At 38.8% G+C, this 18,833-nt stretch overlaps 1 protein-coding gene and 1 pseudogene across 1 annotated transcript; both read right to left on the reverse strand.

The window, feature by feature from the left end:
- Window positions 1-3,625: 3,625 nt before the first annotated feature.
- On the reverse strand, window positions 3,626-4,104 carry LOC130887564 (60S ribosomal protein L23a-like; annotated as a pseudogene).
- Window positions 4,105-15,358: 11,254 nt separating this feature from the next.
- Window positions 15,359-16,509, reverse strand: LOC130881762 (ATP synthase F(0) complex subunit B1, mitochondrial-like). Its single transcript, XM_057781542.1, has one exon. The coding sequence runs from the start codon at window positions 16,434-16,436 to the stop codon at window positions 15,666-15,668; it is 771 nt and encodes a 256-aa protein (XP_057637525.1). The 5' UTR covers window positions 16,437-16,509; the 3' UTR covers window positions 15,359-15,665.
- Between the last annotated feature and the right edge of the window lie 2,324 nt (window positions 16,510-18,833).

An 18,833-nucleotide genomic window follows, 5' to 3' on the forward strand; every position in this document is an offset into this window, starting at 1 on the left:
TTTCCTCTGTGTCTGTGGTTATGTCCCCCTTTTCATTTCTGTTCTTATTAATTTGCAAATTCTCTCTCTGCCGTTTGATTAGTTTGGATAGGGGTTTATCAATCTTGTTGATTTTCTCCAGGAACCAGCTTTTTGTTTCATTGATTCTTTGGATTGTTTTCTCTGTTTCTATTGTTGATTTCAGCCCTCAGTTTGATTATTTCCAGTTTTCTACTCCTCCTAGGTGAGTCTGCTTCTTTTTTTTTCTAGAGCTTTCAGGTGGGCTGTTAAATCTCCAATGTGTGCTTTCTCTGTTTTCTTTAAGTGGGTACTTAGTGCTATGACCTTTCCTCTTAGGACTGCTTTCATAGTGTCCCATAAGTTTGAGTATGTTGTTTCTTTATTTTCATTGAATTCAAGGAAGACTTTAATTTCTTTCTTTATTTCTTCCTTAATCCAGGTATGGTTCAGTAGTTGACTGTTCAGTTTCCATGAGTTTGTAGGCTTTCTGGGGTAGCATTGTTGTTGAATTCTAACTTTAATCCATGGTGATCTGATAAGACACAGGTGGGTACTAAAATTTTTTTTGTAACTGTGTAAGTTTGCTTTGTTACCGAGTATGTGGTCAATTTTCAAGAAGGTTCCATGAGCTGCAGAGAAGATATATTCTTTCCTATTTGGGTGGAATATTCTATAGATGTTTGTTAAGTCCATTTGATTCATTACCTCCATTAATTCTCTTATTTCTCTGTTAGGTTTCTGTCTGATTGACCTGTCCATTGGTGAGAGAGGAGTGTTGAAGTCTCCTACTATTAGTGTGTGCAGTTTGATGGCTGCCTTGAGTTTTAGTAATGTTTCTTTTACATACGTGGGTGCTTTTATATTAGGGGCATAGATATTCAGAATTGAGACTTCATCCTGATGAATTGTTCCTGTTATAAGTATAAAATGTCCCTCTCCATCTCTTCTGATTGATTTAAGTTTGAAGTCAACTTTGTTAGAAATTAGAATGGCCACTCCTGCTTGTTTCTTAGGTCCATTTGTTTGATAAGCCTTTCCCAGCCCTTTACTCTGAGTAGGTGCCTGTCTTTGTGGTTGAGGTGTGTTACTTGTAAACAGCAGAATGTTGGATCCTTTTTTCGTATCCAATCTCTTAGTCTGTGCCTTTTTATAGGTGAGTTGAGTCCATTGACATTAAGTGATATTAATGACCAGTGGTTGTTAACTCCGGTCACTTTTTTAGTAGTAGAGTTTGTGTGTTTCCCTTCTTTGAGTTGCGCTGGTGAAGGGTATCTAGATGTCTGAGTTATTGTTGTCATTGTTGGACTCCTTGGTTAGTGATTTTCCTTCTATTACTTTCTGTAAAGCTGGATTTGTGGCTATGTATTGTTTAAATTTGTTTTTATCCTGGAATATTTTGTTTTCTCCATTCATAGTGGATGAAAGCTTGTTGGGTATAGTAGTCTGGGCTTGCATCCAAGGTCTCTTAGTTTCCGCAGTACATCTATCCAGGACCTTCTGGCTTTCATGGTTTCCATAGAGACTCAGGTGTAAGTCTGATAGGTTTACCTTTATAAGTAACTTGGCCTTTTTCCTTTGCAGCTCTTAATATTCTTTCTTTATTCTGTATGCTTTGTGTCTTGATTATTATATGGTGAGGGGATTTTTATTTGATACAGCCTATTCAGTGTTTTGTATGCTTCTTGAATCTTCATAGTATATCTTTCTTTAGGTTGAGAAAGTTTTCTTCTATAATTTTATTAAATATATTTTCTGGACCGTTGAGCTGTCTTCTTCTCCTTCTTCTACTCCTATAATACTTAGTTTTGGTCTTTTTATTGTGTCCCATATTTCCTGAATGTTTTGTGATGAGAGTTTGTTGGACTTGCTGTTTTCTTTGATCAGTGCGTTTATTTTCTCTATGGTATCTTCATAATCTGAGAATCTTTCTTCTATCTCTTGTATTCTGTTGGTTATGCTTGTTTCTGTAGTCTCTATTCGTTTACCTAGATTTTCCGTGTCCAGCCGGCCCTCTGTTTGTGTTTTTTTCTTTGCCTCCATTTCAATTTTCAAGTCTTGAACTGTTTCCATTATCTGTTTGATTGTTTTTCCTTGGTTTCCAAGGGTATCATTCACTGATTTATTCAATTCTTCAAACTTTCTTTTATACTTCTTATCCATTTCTATAAGGGCATTTTTTAACATGCGGTTTAAGTGTGTCAATCACTTTCATAAAGTCAATTTTTTCACTTCATCTTGATTAAGGTGTTCAATTCCCCCTTTTGTAAGGTCGCTGGGTTCTGGTGGTTTCATGTTGTTTTTCAGATTGTTGGGTGAATTCTTGCATTGGTGCCTGCCCATCTCTTCCTCTGAATGCTCCCCTATGGATCTTCTTTTACAGAATCAGGTCTCCTTGCCACTGATGTATCTTCCCAGTGATGGCAGTCCCCAGTGATAGCTCTCCCGGTGCTCCCGTGATGTCTTTCTTGGTGCCGAGATCAGATCTCCGTGCTGGTTGGGTAGCTACCATTGATGGCTCTCCTGGTGCTGAGATCAGATCTCTGTGCTGGTTGGGTAGCTCGTAAACAAAGCACCTGCCTTGCTTGCTGCAGGCAGGCTATTGAAACACAGGAACTCCTGCCAGCCCGGTTGCCCTCAGGATTCGGCCCCAGCGCCCAGACAGGCTGAGCTGGGAGATGTTATGTGCCCAAAGAGGGAAGGGAGGCAGAAGGTGGGAGGGTTCTGCATGCAAGCTGGGTGGGATAGGAAGAGAGAGGCAGTACGCGGGGAGTATAGGCCCTGCAGGAAGGCCAGGAAGTATAGGGGGGATGAGGAATGTCTGAGTTCCGTGTCCTGGGCTGCTGCCCCGGGTCAGAAACTCACCCCAGTGATGGCTCTCCTGGTGCCGAGATCAGACCTCCGTGCTGGTTGGGTAGCTCGTAAACAAAGACACGTGATTTCTTTCTTTTTAATTTGTTAATGAATGGGTACTTCTGTGATACATGAAATAGAGATTCTTCCGTTTGTACAATTTACTCAAAAGTTTTTAAGTTTCTAGAAAATTTTGCTCAAAAATATTTTTTATGCCAATGACCCAAATTAAATTGAATCTATCCCTGGTTATGAAACTTATTTAATTGCTGTGATAATGATACACAGGAGAATATTATTATTTTTAATAGTGTTCAATAAATTGTAGAATTTGTGACTACCCTCTCTAGTTTCTTTTCAAATGTTTCCAATGAGGAACTGCATTTTATTTTCTACTATATTTATGACATCCCTGAGTGTAAAATATTTCAATTTAAATTAGTATAATAAAGTAATTTGGTGTACATAGAAGAATGAAATTTATTCAACAATAAATAAAAAATAAAATTATTATAGCTGCAATCAAATGAAACAAGCTGGAAATTGTGATGGTAAGTAATTAACCCAGGGAGAACCACACAGTCAGTCTATAAAATGGGAAGAGAGACAAACACAAATATAAAGTTTGTAGCTTCTGTCTTCCTCCTATTCATCCCTGAGTACTGTAATAATTCCTATAGCTTTATATTTACAAAGCCATTTCCTATTATTTTCTTTCTTTTTTTTTTTTAATGGTGAAAAAGTGTATATTTAGAATTAGCCGGCTGGGCTCAGTTTAGATGATTCCAATTTTGTTGGCAACATCCGGAGCATCATAATCAGGAGCCAACCGAACATACACCTCCTTCTCTCCGTTGGGCCTTGTGAGGGTGTTGACTTTGGCCCCATCGATGTCATAGAGTTTCTTCACAGCCTGTTTGATTTGGTGCTTGTTGGCCTTGACGTTCACAATGAACACAAGTGTGTTGTTGTGTTCTATCTTCTTCATGGCTGACTCGGTGGTCAGGGGGAATTTGATGATGGCCTAGTGGTCAAGCTTGTTCCTCCTGGGCATGCTCTTGGGGAGGGGGTGTGGTATTTAGGCTGCCTTGGTAGCCGCAGGGTCTTGGGCCTCCGAAAGGTGGGCGATGTGCGGATCTTCGTCTTTTTCTGGCTGTGGATGCCTTTCAGCACTGCCCTTTTGACTTTAAAGGCCTTAGCTTTGCTTTTGGCTTTGGGAGGGGCAGGAGCTTCCTTCTTTGCTTTCAGCGCCATCTTGACGAAAAGCTCCTATTATTTTCATAAGGCCTAGAAGATTTTCATTTTTGGTTCAGATTTCAGGTAATGGTTACTTTTCCATTGCTCTGATCCTTCATTTCTGTTTCATTCCATAGTAGTGATTTTGTCACTGTTTGAAGGTTTCTGTTTTGTGAGTCTAACATGCCCATCAAATAAGAAAAAAATAATCACTTAATTTTCCAAATTCTCCTCTCCTTTCTCAGTCAGATGCTATGAAATTGGAACCTGAGATGTTCTACACATATTATCCAATAACAAATCTATGTATTTCATAAAAGAGAATTGTTGTGAAAGACCCCCTAAAAGGGTGTCTCACACCTTGGGGATCCCCCTACCCAAGAACCAAAACCAGTCCACTGGATGCAAAAGCAAGAGGCAGTTTAATATTTACACAGGCGCCTGCAGACGCTTCACCCAACTCAGCTGGATGAGCAGCTAGCTGAATGAGCGGCCGGGCTGAGAATACATCATGCATTTATAGGGTGTTCAGGGGTTACATAAGCAGCTACGTGTCAACAAGCATTTCATTGGTTCTTTACCTGGTGGGCTAGGGTCGAGCTTAGGACAGGGCTTAGGACAGGGCTGCTCATCCACCTGCAGGTTCATGGAAAAACCATAAAATCTAGATAAAGCTAAGTTCAGCTCTCTGGGTATTTTAACAGACTGTCACAGTGGTTAGCTGTCTTCTTGTCGGCCCAGTTTCTACAGAGCTAGCTGACCGCTGATATCCTGCTCAGCTGAGCCCTATCTGCTTCTCTAAAATTTGTTTTTCTAAGCTTATGTAGGTGACTTAATTTGAACCCTTGCTACAGGCTGGAACGGGGGTCTTTCAGTTGCCTAAGCAAAACATAGTCACCACTTACTTGTTGTTGTTGTTTGTTGTTTGTGTCAAAATATATAATATTTAAGAATTGGGGTTCTTATAACTCTTACAAAAAATCAAAAAGTCCAAAGTGCTATTTTTCTTGAGAGACCTAAGAAAGACAATCTGACCTCTGCATTCTCAACTGTTTTCTCACCCCTCCTTTATGGTCTGTTCCTTCATGGCCCCAACTTGAAATTTTATTGTCAAGGTTCCTTGTTGATTATGTGACTGCCTTCATTTTCATTATGTGGACCATTGCGAATTGAATGGTTTCACATTCAAACATAATCTTCTTTCTCTTAAATGCTTAGTATATTTCAATTTTTTATAGTTTGTAATTAATCCTAGGTATCTCCTGGGGGCATAACTCTGGATTTCTGTATGAACATTATATGTTCTTTTCCACTATTTTATTTTTAAGTGTGTGCAGGGGGAAGATGAAGACATGTGCATGTGCTCTGCCAAGAAGACCAGAAGAGAGCTGGGGCTATAGGCAGTTTTGAGCCATTCGGAATGGGTTCTGGGATAGGAATTTATTTCATCTACAAGTAGAGCACCTACTTGTAAGTGCTGAGTCATTTCTCCAGATCAAAAGTGAGAATATATTCTTTGGGTACTATATACCTGCTAACAAATTTTCTCAATCTGATTTATCTGTCCTTAGAATGAGTAAAAAACTTAATTGGTTTTATGAGTGGAAAGACTTGAAGGGAAAGTGGCTTAGTCTCCAGCATGAATAGCTAAGGGCAGGAAACTCATTCTGATGTGTGTAATGTAGACCTCAAAGGGTCCAGCTATTTGTTAGAATTACATGCAATTTTGTGTCCCAATGTAGAAAAACTACTGCAAATAGGACATCCACAAACTCATAATTCTACTGTTCTGAGTGATTTACATTACTAGTATTAGTGTGGAAGGTATGCTGTCACCTGGCAGTAAATAATAATTTTCAGCAACTTCAGACCCTAGGTAGCTGATCGTGAAAGAATAATCTGTCTCAGAATCACTGCAAGTAAACTCTAAATGGATTCCATATTGATCAGGAGCTTGAGACTGTTCCCTGCTTCCTGTGAATACTATGACATCCACATTCTGGTATCTTGACTTGCCTTGTAATTGATGGTGACTCTATTCAAGAGTTGCAGACAGAGAAGACAGTGACTGTGTTGTCTGGATATTAAACTGTATACCTGATATTGGAAAGCTTGAATCAGATTTCCTGGCAATTAGCATTTTTGAATGATGAAGTTGCACTGTCCGTAATGTTTAAGAAATTTTTAAGGTTAAATCTTTATACCATGGATCCAGAATAATAGCACACACAGAGACACATATCCATGCTATGTATAGACTTGGACTGACTAGATCTCAGGGTTAGAACAGCCTTTCAGAAGTCCTCCGAACAGTTTCTTTTTTCCTTTGTGTACGTGCAAATCTTCAAAATTCCAGATGAATCTGAAACACCTGCAAAAATGACTCTTCTTGATGACTATGTAAATGCCCGGTACCTGTAAAAGTACCCATTTTACCAGAGCATGGTTGATTTTCCCAAAAAGAACAGGCTTTTTTCTGGGTTGAGTCTCTCTAGTATCTATGATTGCCATAGTCTTTTGATTTCTTTCAATGCTTTAGCCGCTTCAATGATGCCCATAGTCTACAACAGCCCCTTCAATGTTTAAATGGCCAAAATATTTTGTGACACTGAAGGCAATCTCTTGACAATGACATCTTGTGAAATCAGAAAATGGTTACATCTTTCTAACATACAGTGGCATCAAATACCATTCCCATTCCAAAGGAGAAAAATGGAGACGTACTGAGTGAAAATTGGACCAAGTCAAGACTGAAGAACAGCGTGACAAACACCAAATCCTGATGCTCTTTCAGATGCATAAAACTTTAGTTTCAAAGGACTGAGATAGCCCTATCCCTAGAATTTCTCATACATGTCTCTCTTTGATCTCCTCCACTTCTTATAGACTACTTTCTCTCCATGAAAGATGTCTTATTGCTTAGGTATCTCTGTATCTTGTGGTCTCAAAATGCAACCCAGTCTGTTGTGGAATATTATCTTAAAATGTGTTATATTTAATTATTTTGTGCAACATTTCTTTCAATGATGCAAAGATCTGTTGCATTCTTTTATGTTGCATTTTTAACTCTGTGAAGCTCAGATGTTTCACCTGTCTTAAGTACCTGATGGTGCTAACAAAGAGAAGAACACTCAATATCCTAGCAATATGGGATTATAAGGTGTGTGTTGCCAGAAATTTCTGACCTGCCCAGTCCCACAGCTGTTCAGTCCCAAAGGAAAACACAGAGGTCTACATTAATCATAAACTGGTTGGCTTATTAGTTCAGGTTTCTTATTAACTCTTTCTTACATCTTACATTAATCCATGATTCTTGTCTGTGTTAGCAAGACATTCTCATTGTGCTTCCTCTCTGTCTGGGTGATAACTGCAGATAGAACCTTTTCTCTTCCCAGAATTCTACTGTTCTCATTGCCCTGCCTCTATTTTCTGTCTGCTTGCCATACCTGTATTTTTGACCTAGCTACAGGGTAACCAGCATTTTATTAAAATAGAAATGGGAGGATAAAAGACCATTGTCCCACAGCAGGTCTGTGGGAAAAAAATAAAAGTGAAGAGTAATCTGGGAGGAAAAAAGGAGGGAGGAACAAGAAAAGGATAAGACACCAGGGTCAGCCACCCAGCTACACAATAAGCTAGAGAGTAAGAAGAAAGGTATACAGAATAGAAAAAGACAAAATTATAGAGGCAAAAGGATGATGGAATAATTTATGTTAAGAAAAATGTCCAGAAACAAGTCAAACTAAGGCCAGAAATGTATAAGAATAATAAATTTCTGTTATTTATTTGGAAGTTGAGTGTCAGGTTCCCCAAAAGAACAAAATCAACTGAATACATTTTGGTGCCAATGTGGGGCTCAAAATTTATGACTCCTTTGAGAGTTTCTGCCTTACAAAAGTCCTTGAGCAGTGGGTACATAAAAATTCTAAGAGAAAAGGTCTGCAGAAGAACAAGAATGAGATTCTTATATATATGAACATAGAATGTAGTTCCTGAAACACAGTTCTGACCTGGCTGCAAGCTTAGTGCATGGCTTTCATGAACAGTGAAGCAGAAGAAGCCTGCAGCCAAAGTCACCAGTGAAGACCCATGTTTCATAGCAGTTTAAAGGCTTATGTTGTCAAAAATGCTAAATGTTATTCAGTAAAGCAAGCTCAGATTGAAAAACCCTGTAAAAAGTTTCCAATGTAGTTTTTCAATTTGCATAGGCTTAAGAAAGCAAAGAAAATAGGGATAGGCATGTATAGAAAGAAATAGTTTTAAAAAAGTAATCAAGACTTTAAAAAGACAGTAACAGTAATAGAAAAGAAAAAGACATGTAAAGATGGAAATACGCAAGAATAGTAGAAGACAGGAAATAATCAAATTGAGTACTGAAATCATCATCATCAACAACAACAACAAAAAAACATACAAAGAAATCAATACAAATAAATGAAACAAAGAGCTGGTTCTTTGAGAAAAATCAATGAGATACACAAATCCTTTTCCAAACTAATCAAAAGGCATAGAGAAAACATCCAAATTAACAAAATCAGAAATGAAAAGGGGTGCACACAGACACTGAGTAAATTCAGAGAATGATTAAGTCATGCTACAAAAACATGTACTCCACAAAATTGGAAAATGCAAAATGGACAGTTTTTTTTAGATAGATCCCATATGCAATTATTAAAACAAGACTAGGTGAGCAATTTAAATAAACTTATAAACTGCAAGGAAATATAAGCTGTCATCAAAACCTCCTAACTAAAAAAAAAAAAATCCCAAAGCCAGATGGTTTAAGTACAGAATTTTACCAGAACTTCCAAGAAGAGCTAATAACTATATTTCTCAAATTGTTCCACATGATAGAAACAGAAGAAGCATTGCCAAACACTTTTTATGAAGCTAGAGTTACCATGATACCAAAACCATACCAAGACTCAACAAAGAAACAAAATTATAGACCATTCTCACTCATGAATATAAATGCAAAAATATGCAATAAAATACTGGCAAACTGAATCCAAGAACACATCAAAAAAATCTTCAAATATGATCAAGTCAACTTCATCCCAGAGATGCAGAGCTGGTTCAACATATGAAAATATATCAATCTAATCCATCATATAAATAAAATGAAAGAAAAAAACATATGATCATTTCATTAGATGCTGAGTAAGCATTTGACAAAATCCAACACCCCTTCGTGATAAAGGTCTTGGAGAGATCACGGATAGAAGGAACATATCCAAACATAATGAAAGCAATATACAGCAAGCAGACGGTCAACATCAAATTAAATGGAGAGAAACTCAAAGCAATTCCATTGAAATTAGAAACAAGACAAGGCTGTACTCGCTCCATATCTCATCAACTTGTTTCTTGAAGTTTTTTTTTTCCTTTTTATTTATTTTTTATTCTTTTTTAATTAAAATTTCCACCTGCTCCCCGTTTCCCATTTCCCTCCCCTCCTCCCAAATATTGCCCCCTCCCCCCACTCCCCTCCCCCTATCCCCACTCCTCTTCTCCTCCCCCCACACCATTCCCCCTCCCTCTCGATACTGAAGAGCAGTCCAAATTCTCTGCCCTGCGGGAAGACGAAGGTCTTCTATCTACGTCCAGGAAGGTGAGCGTCCAAACAGGCTAAGCTCCCACGAATCCAGTTCATGTATTAGGATCGAAACCTAGTGCCATTGTCCTTGGGTTCTCATCTGCCTTCATTGTCCGCCATGCTCAGAGAGTCCAGAATCAACCCATGCTTATTCAGTCCCAGACCAGCTAGCCTTGGTGGGCTCCCAATAAATCAGTTCCACTGTCACAGTGGGTGGGTGCATCCCTCGTGGTCCTGATTTCCTTGCTCATGTTCTCCCTCCTTCTGCTCCTCATTTGGACCTTAAGAGCTCAGACCGTTGCTCCAAATTGAGTCTCTGTCTCTACCTCGATCCATCGCCAGATGAAGGTTCTAAGGTGATAGGTAAGACATTCATCAGTATAGGACAGGGTCATTTCAGGGTCCCTCTCCTCAGTTGCCCAAGGTACCAGCTGGGGACATCTCCTCAATATTGAAAACAGCTTGGTATTGGCATAAAAACAGAGAAGTCGATCAATGGAACCGAGTAGAAGACCCTGATTTTAACCCACAAACTTATGAACACCTAATTTTTGATAAAGGAGCTAAAAGTATTCAATGGAAAAAAGAGAGCATCTTCAACAAATGGTGCTGGCAAAACTGGTTGTCAACCTGTAGAAGAATGAAAATAGATCCATATCTATCACCATGCACAAAACTCAAGTCCAAATGGATTAAAGACCTCAATATTAGTCTGAACACACTGAACCTGATAGAAGAAAAAGTGGGAAGTACTCTACAACATATGGGTACAGGAGATCACTTCCTACGTTTATCCCCAGCAGCACAGATGTTAAGGACAACATTGAATAAATGGGACCTCCTGAAACTGAGTAGCTTCTGTAAAGCAAAGGACACTGTCACTAAGACAAAAAGGCAACCCACTGACTGGGAGAAGATCTTCACCAACCCTGCAACAGACAAAGGTCTGATCTCCAAAATATATAAAGAACTCAAGAAACTAGACTTTAAAATGCTAATGAACCCAATAAAAAAATGGGGCACTGATCTGAACAGAGAATTCTCAACAGAAGAAATTCAAATGGCCAAAAGACACTTAAGGTCATGCTCAACCTCCTTAGCAATAAGGGAAATGCAAATTAAAACAACTTTGAGATACCATCTTACACCTGTCAGAATGGCTAAAATCAAAAACACCAATGATAGCCTTTGCTGGCGAGGTTGTGGAGAAAGAGGCACACTCATTCATTGCTGGTGGAAATGCAAACTTGTGCAACCACTTTGGAAATCAGTGTGGCGATTTCTCAGGAAATTTGGGATCAACCTACCCCAAGATCCAGTAATACCACTATTGGGAATATACCCAAGAGATACCCCATCAAATGACAAAAGTATCTGTTCAACTATGTTTCTTGAAGTTTTAACAATAACAATAAGACAACAAATGGAGATCAAGGGGATTCAAGTTGGAAAGGAAGAAGCCAAACTTTCATTATTTGCAGATGATATGATAGTATATATAAGTTACCCCAAAAATTGTACCAGAGAACTCCAACATCTGATAGATATGATCAGTGATGTGGCAGGATACAGACCAACTCAAAAAAAAAAATCAGTAACCCTCCTATAAACAAAGGATAAAGAAGCTGAGCCGGAAATCAGAGAAATATCCCCTTTCACAATAGCCACAAATAACATAAAATGTCTTGGGGGCAGCACTAACCAAACAATTGAAAACCCGTTTGTCAAGAACATTATGTCTTTGAAGAAAGAAATTGAAGAAGATACCAGAAAATAGAGAGATCTCTTTTAATCTTGGATAGGTAAGATCAACATAGTAAAAATGGCAATCCTACCAAAAGCAATCAATAGATTCAATGCAATCACCATCAAAATTCCAACCCAATTCTTCACAGACCTTGAAAGAACAATAATCAACTTCCTTTTTTCTTCTTCTTCTTATTTATTTATTTATTAAAAATTTCCACCTCCTCCCATCCCCCCATTTCCTTCCAACTATCCCTCCCTCTCCCTCTCCAGTCCTAAGAGAAGTTAGGGTGCCCTGCCCTGTGGGAAGTCCAAGGCCCTCCTGCCTCTATCTGGGTCTAGGAAGGTGTGCATCCAAACAGACTAGACTCCCAAAAAGCCAGTACATTCAGTGGAATCAAAACCTGGTGTCATTATCATTGGATTCTCAGTCCACCCTCATTGTCAGCCACATTCAGGAGTACGGTTTGATCACATGCTCGTTCAGTCCCAGTCCAGTTGGCCTTGGCGAACTCCCATTAGATCAGTCCCACCGTCTCCATGGGTGGATGCACTCCTTGTGGTCCTGACTTCCTTGCTTATGTTCTCCCTCCTTCTGCTCTTCATCTGGGCATTTGGAGCTCAGTCCAGTGCTCCAATGTGGGTCTCTGTCTCTATCTCCATCCATCGACAGATGAAGTTTCTATGGTGATATGCAAGATATTCATCATTGTGGTTATGGAAGAAGGCCAGTTCAGGCACCCTCTCCTCTGCTGCCCAAGGATCTACTGGGGAAATTCCCTTGGACACCTGGGAAACCCTCTAAAGCCAAGTCTCTTACCAACCCTAGAATGGCTCCCTTAGTTAAGATATCTTCTCTGCTCCCATATTGACCCTTCCTCCATCTCAACCATCCCATTCCCCCGAGCTCTTCCCAATCCTCCCCTTCTCCTTTCTCTCTCCCCATATCCCCTTTCCAGACCCCCATTCCTGTGCTCCCAACTTTTGCTTGGTGATCTTATCTACATCCAATATCCAGGAGAATAAATATATGTTTTTCTTTGAGTTTACCTTCTTATTTAACTTCTCTAGGATCATGAACTATAGGCTCAATGTCCTTTGTTTATGGCTAGAATCCACTTATGAGTGAGTACATACCATATTCCTCTTTTTGGGACTGGGTTATCTCACTCAGTAAAGTGTTTTCTATTTCCATCCATTTGCATGCAACATTCAAGATGTCATTGTTTTTTACTGCTGAGTAGAACTCTAAAGTGTATATGTCCACACCTTCTTTATTCATTCTTCTATTGAGGGGCACCTAGGTTGTTTCCAGGTTCTGGCTATTACAAATAGTGCTGCTATGAACATAGTTGAACAAATGCTTTTGTAGTATGATTGGGCATCTTTTGGGTGTATTCTCAAGAGTGGAATTGCTAGGTCCTGAGGTAGGTTGACTCCCAGTTTCCTGAGAAACCGCCACACTGCTGTATACAAGAAACAAACCTCAAACTCAATGACAGACACTACCTCAGAGTAAAGAGTTGGGAAAAGGCTTTCCAATCAAATGGACCAATGAAACAAGCGGATATGGCTATACTAATATCTAACAAAATTGATTTCAAACTGAAATCAATCAGAAGAGATGGAAAAGGACACTTTATACTCATAACAGGAACAATTTATCAGGAGGAAGTCTCAATTCTGAATATCTATGCCCCTAATATAAAAGTACCCACATTGAAAGCAGTGTTAAGTGGAAAGTTCATAGCACTAATTGCCTACATAAAGAACATGGAAAAATCCCACACTAGTAAATTAACAGAACATATGAATACCTTAGAACAAAAAGAAGTGAACTCACTCAAGACAACTAGATGGCAGGGAATAATCAAATTGAGAGCAGAAATCCACTAAATAGAAACAAAGAAACAATACAAGGAATCAATGAAAGAAAGTGCTGGTTCTTTGAGAAAATAAGATTGACAAAACCTTATCCAGATTAATCAAAAGGTGGCAAGACAACATCCAAACTAACAAAATCAGAAATGAAAAGAGAGACAGGAACTAATAGGAAGTGTTTAGAGAGGATCTAAGCCCTATTGGATGGAAGAGCATAAAAGATAGGAGGTCACTGGTCATTTTCCTGCCAGTTCTCTGATCATTAAGTTGTGATCCCAATATCTGAGTACCAATATTTTATTGAAAAAGTATAATTAGATAAATGCATCAGGTAATGTTATAAGAATAAATGCCATGCTATTCATTCAGTATGTAAGACCTCTGAGAGCATCTATGGTTGTTTCACTCCATGATACAGAAAACAGAAGTTTAGGTACTTTGAAAACTAAAAATCTTTCTATCTTACTTCTTCTTCGTTCCTGATAGTGAAGGAATATTCTTCCCTATGCTCTGTCAACATTGAAAAAAGTATGAAAAGAAGAGATTACAAACTAAAGCAAACCTTTGCTTTTGTTATTTCATTATGCCAGGAATTTATTAAGTAGATATTTTATTTGCTAATAAAATACATCACTTTAATTAGCAACAGTCAGCAAACTATACATTTTTACAAAATGTAACAGAAACCTTTCAGAGAAAGAAATGGGGTCTATAAAAATAAATCATAAAGTAGTGAAACAGAAACTTTGTTCCTTTAATGGTAGACTCAGCTTCACTTGAATATGTGAATCTCCTGAAACTGCACAACCAAGCTGAAGAGAAGTTCTTTTTTTTTTCTCAGCATTTTAAGTTTTATTTTTGCTTGTACTATGCACATAACCAATAGAGGGTGTAGTTTGGGGGCTGATTAGTAAGTGTCTATTCATGAAACTCTTCTCATCAGTAACATGCATAGTGAGTAGAGTGTCATATTCATGCTTGGCATCATCAAACATGGTGTTATAGTCATGATTCCCCATGGAAATGCAATTTAAATTCTTAGAATGGTCACATGTTACACCCTCTACACATCACGTGTTCTGCATCCTAGTTTTTCTATTCATGATTGATTACAACCACTTTTTTCTCCCTCCCAGAACTAGTTTAGTAGTATTCTGAATTTGTCACCCCAAATAACAACAGTTAAGTGGATGTGAGTAGAAACACCCCATAGACTCATGTGTTTTAATGTTTAAACTTTAAGGAGTAACACTCTTAGAAGTTGAGGCCTTTTTGAATTAGGTGTGGTATTGGTGGATTATTGTTTCACTGGAATTAGTCTTTGAGATCTCAGATGTTCAAACCTCTTGCCTGGGGATCTATATGTAGGACTCTCAACCTCTTCTCCAGCATTTTTATGCCACCATGCTTTCTACCAAGAAGATAAATAAACCTCTAAATTCTAATCCAGCCCCAATTAAATGATTTTCTTTAAAAGAGTTGCCATTGTCATAGTGTCTCTTCCTAGCAACAGAGATCCTAGCAAAGACAAGTTGTTACCAGGGACTGGAGTATGATTGTGACAGGCTTGACCATGCTTTTGTTTGGAGGAATGTGGAGTTGGAATTTTAGATTAGAAAAACAGTTGAACACTTTAAGTGTGGATTAATGGACCATTTTAGTAGGGACATGGAAAACCGTGGTACTGATGGTACCTATAACGCACTGTAGGCGTCTGGCTCAAGAGGTTTCAGACAAGAACAATTTTATTATGTGGTCTAGGGTTTATTTTTCTGATATTTTGGCAAAGAATGTGGCTGCTATTTGCCTTTGTCTCTTTGCCTGAGGAAATCTGAAGACAACTTAATCTTGACTATCATATGTTTATAAATATTCATTCCCTTTTATGCAGACCTGTAATGAAAAGGAGCAAACTGGGAAAATAAAATTACAAAATGTACATACTGAGAATAAATGGGCAACAGAAAATGGAATGGAGATAAATTCTATATACAAGTAGGTAAACAGATGAAAGAAAACACTGATTTTATTTATTTATTTATTTTTCTGTTTCAAATGTCATTTTATTGCAAGATGGTATAACTAATTACAAGTTTAAACTATAACTTGGTAATTTTAGTCAGGCAGCAAGTTACTGCAAGTTACTTATTCAAAAGTGATCTTCAGTCAACTCCAGATACACAAAAAGGATCAGAAATACCTGACTGGACAATAGGGTTAAGTCACTAAATAAATGAATCTTGATCATTTCTCAGGAAAGGTACACTGTGATTTTAACAGACAGCAATACAGGAAGAGTTCTTCACACAGACTACTTCCCATTTCTCTCTGGCCATCTCAACTGAGATAGCTACATTCACATAACTGGCTGAGCTTGAGCCTTCTTAGCAAGCAGCTTTAGATCTGAAATGCACTTGGCAATGGTCTCCTTTTCCTGCTGTGCAGAAATGCTCTGCACCACATGCTTTTCCACCCAGTCTATCATGTGCTCTTGCTCCTTGCGACGCATCATGTTCTGTACAGAAATATGGTAGTCCAGGCGATTCTTTACCTCCTTATATGCTCTATGGAGCCGTTCCGGGTAGGTGACTTCCAAGGCCAAGGCAATATTATTCCTCTGAACATCGAAGAGGTAGTGGCGCTTCTGAACCAGAGTCTGCTGTGCTATCTCCATGTCAATTGCATCCTGGATTTGTTTGATAGTTGCTTGCTTTACTTCTTCTAGTTGAGCAATTTTTTCCTCATTAAGTTTATCAAGAAATTCTCCAATAGAAGCACCATATTTCTTAATCACATAGACAATCAACCCTACTACTGTTATGGTTGAGAAGGTCTCTGGGGTAATCACATATATTTCTTTGGACAGAAAATACAAGCTAAGCCCAGTTCCAAGCATGTAGGGTCCTGTTATGCCAGTTTTAGGGTAAAGGAACTGGAAAAATTCTTCAGGAATCAGCCCAAGACGTACTTTTCCTCCATATTCAGGAAGAGGTGGTACAGGGGCGAGACTTGGCTGTCCTGTGTGAAAGACCCTTGTCGCCTGTACTACCCCTGGTCCCAGGACAGCCGCGTTCTTCAGGCACGGGGCCGCTGCGGCGGCGGCAGAAAGTACCACCCGGGACAGCATGGTCTGCAAAGGTCCAGGCAGTGGACTTCACGTCCCTGTGACCCCAACCGGAGGCTGTCAGGGGCAGGAGCAAGAAGGCCCGAAAACCCTGATTTTAAATGAAATAAAGTAAGTGGTGATGTCAGGTCAAGATCCTATCCAGCTAAGTTTCTAACTTGTGAAAGCAGTTAAACAATAGTTTAGAGCATGTGTGGTGTTGAAGCCTTTAAATCCTCAAAGCCAGGGATCAGAGATGAGTGCCTTTCTGAGTTTGAGGTAAGTTCTTCCAACAGAGTAAGTTCTAAAATAGTAAAACTTAGGCTATTGGGGAAGCCATGGAAAACAGAAAATTGATGAAGATATATTTGAACAAAGGTGGCAAATTTCAACCCTAGAAAGCAGCAGAACTTGACATTTCACCTATGTGGTTCTGGTTTTAGAATAAAAGATAGAAAAAAGGGGTTATGTAATATTCCTCCTCAAATAGGGGAAGCTGCTGAGGCCACGTATGTCAGGGCTGTCACTTCATGGAGGCTTAGAAGCCATTAAACGAACCTGTGAAAATGAATCCTTGATAGCCTTGCAGATCTAAAGATTTTGTAGATTCCAGATTCATGAGCTACCTGCTGGGTAATGCTGTCCACAGAAAGTGAAACAAAACTGAATGGAACTGGAGATATGAAGAACACTCTTACATCAGACACAGAGATGTGGAATTTTGACTTTACTCAACGTGCTTGTCATCTTGGTTTGGCCTAGCATTTCTTCACCATGTTCTTTTAGCTGGCTTTTTTTTTTAAACAGTAATGTATATCTTATAATATTTGATGAGAGACACTTGTAATCTTGCTTTTCAGTTTGCTTTTTTATGGTATTACAATTAAGAATTTTATGAGCCCAGGGGTGCTAGGGAACAGAATGTGGTGATTTGAATAAAAATGCCCCCCACAGATTCATGTGTTGAAGAGCTTGATCCATAGGGAGTGACACTTTTAGAATACCTTATTGAAGTAGGTGTGGAATTTCTAGAGGAAATATGTCACTTGGGTCAGGCTATGGAGTTTCAGGTGCTTGAGCCTGGCCAGTGTTGCTGTTTCTTGCTGCTACTTGGGGATCCAGATACAGGAGCCTCAGCTACCTCTTCAGAACTATGTATTCCTGAGTGATACCAGGCTCCCAATCATGGAAATAATGAACCAATGGACTCTGAAACAGTAAGCCAGCCCCTATTAAATGTTTTCCTTTTTTTTGTTGATTTTTCTTGTTGTTGTTGTTTTGTTTTGTTTCAAACCAGTTTCTCTGTAGCTTTGGAGCCTGTCCTGGAACTAGCTCTTGTTGACCAGGCTGGCCTCAAATTCACAGAGATCCTCCTGCCTCTGACTGCCATGTCCTGGTATTAAAGGCATGTGCCACCACCGAGCGGCAAACATTTTCTTCTTTAATAGTTGCCATGGTCATGGAGTTCTTCACAGATAGAGACCATAACTAAGAAAGTGGATCTGATTCTATACGCCATGCCTTTCATCATGGTGATCAGTATTGTACAGAGTCAGATGACAGAGATTGAGACTTGAGACTCTATGTCTCAAAACAAGAATTTTTGTGTGCTGTAATGGGCATGACCCTAAAGATATTTATTGCAATTGATTTTTGAAAAATGATGCATGTTTGCTTGGAAAATTTATTAGAAGTATGTATCATCTTTAGGTGTGAGAAGGAAATTATTTGGTTTAAAAAGACATTTTTTTTTCTGCTTCTTGATACTATATCAAAGTACCTGTTACAAGGTGCTTTAAAAGAAAGGTGCTTATTTAGCTATCTATGAGAATGAGAAAGTAGAGCAATGAGCACCCAAATCTGTTTATCTTCTGCTGGAGTTACTTTGGATATATCACACAATATGCATATAAAAGACAACGAATGGGCTTTGTAAACAGAATAGTCATAAGGAGACAGAAAGCCTGAAAGTGGACAGACAGGCTGATGATTAAACCCACCCTCATGACAGTAATCCCTTGTAAAGAAAATGGTTCCCCAGAGCTAATTACCTTCTCCCAACCCCACCTCATAAAGGTTCTTCCACCTATTAGCAAAGACATAGGGAAAAGACCAATACCCAGGATATTACTGTTTGGGGAAATGCTGTGGGACAATGGTCTTTTATTCTGTCACTTGTATCATTTTTTAATAAAATGCTGATTGAACAGTAGCCAGGCAGAAAGTATAGGCTGGGCAATAAGAAGAGGAGAATTTCTTTGGGACTGAATGACTGCAGGATTGGGCAGAATAGAAACCTCAGTCAACAGGGAAATCTCCATTGAAAACACACAAAATGTTTTAATGATGGTTCAATTTTATTTTGACCAAAAAGATAAAACAAGGCAATAAAACAAAATTTTTTTGTAGAGATTTTGAGAA

This window comes from Chionomys nivalis, chromosome 1, assembly GCF_950005125.1.
Source record: "Chionomys nivalis chromosome 1, mChiNiv1.1, whole genome shotgun sequence".
Classification (NCBI taxonomy): domain Eukaryota; kingdom Metazoa; phylum Chordata; class Mammalia; order Rodentia; family Cricetidae; genus Chionomys; species Chionomys nivalis.

Excerpts from the sequence above, each read along its gene's own strand:
- LOC130881762 (XM_057781542.1), bottom strand. The coding sequence starts at position 16,436 with ATGCTGTCCCGGGTGGTACTTTCTGCCGCCGCCGCAGCGGCCCCGTGC.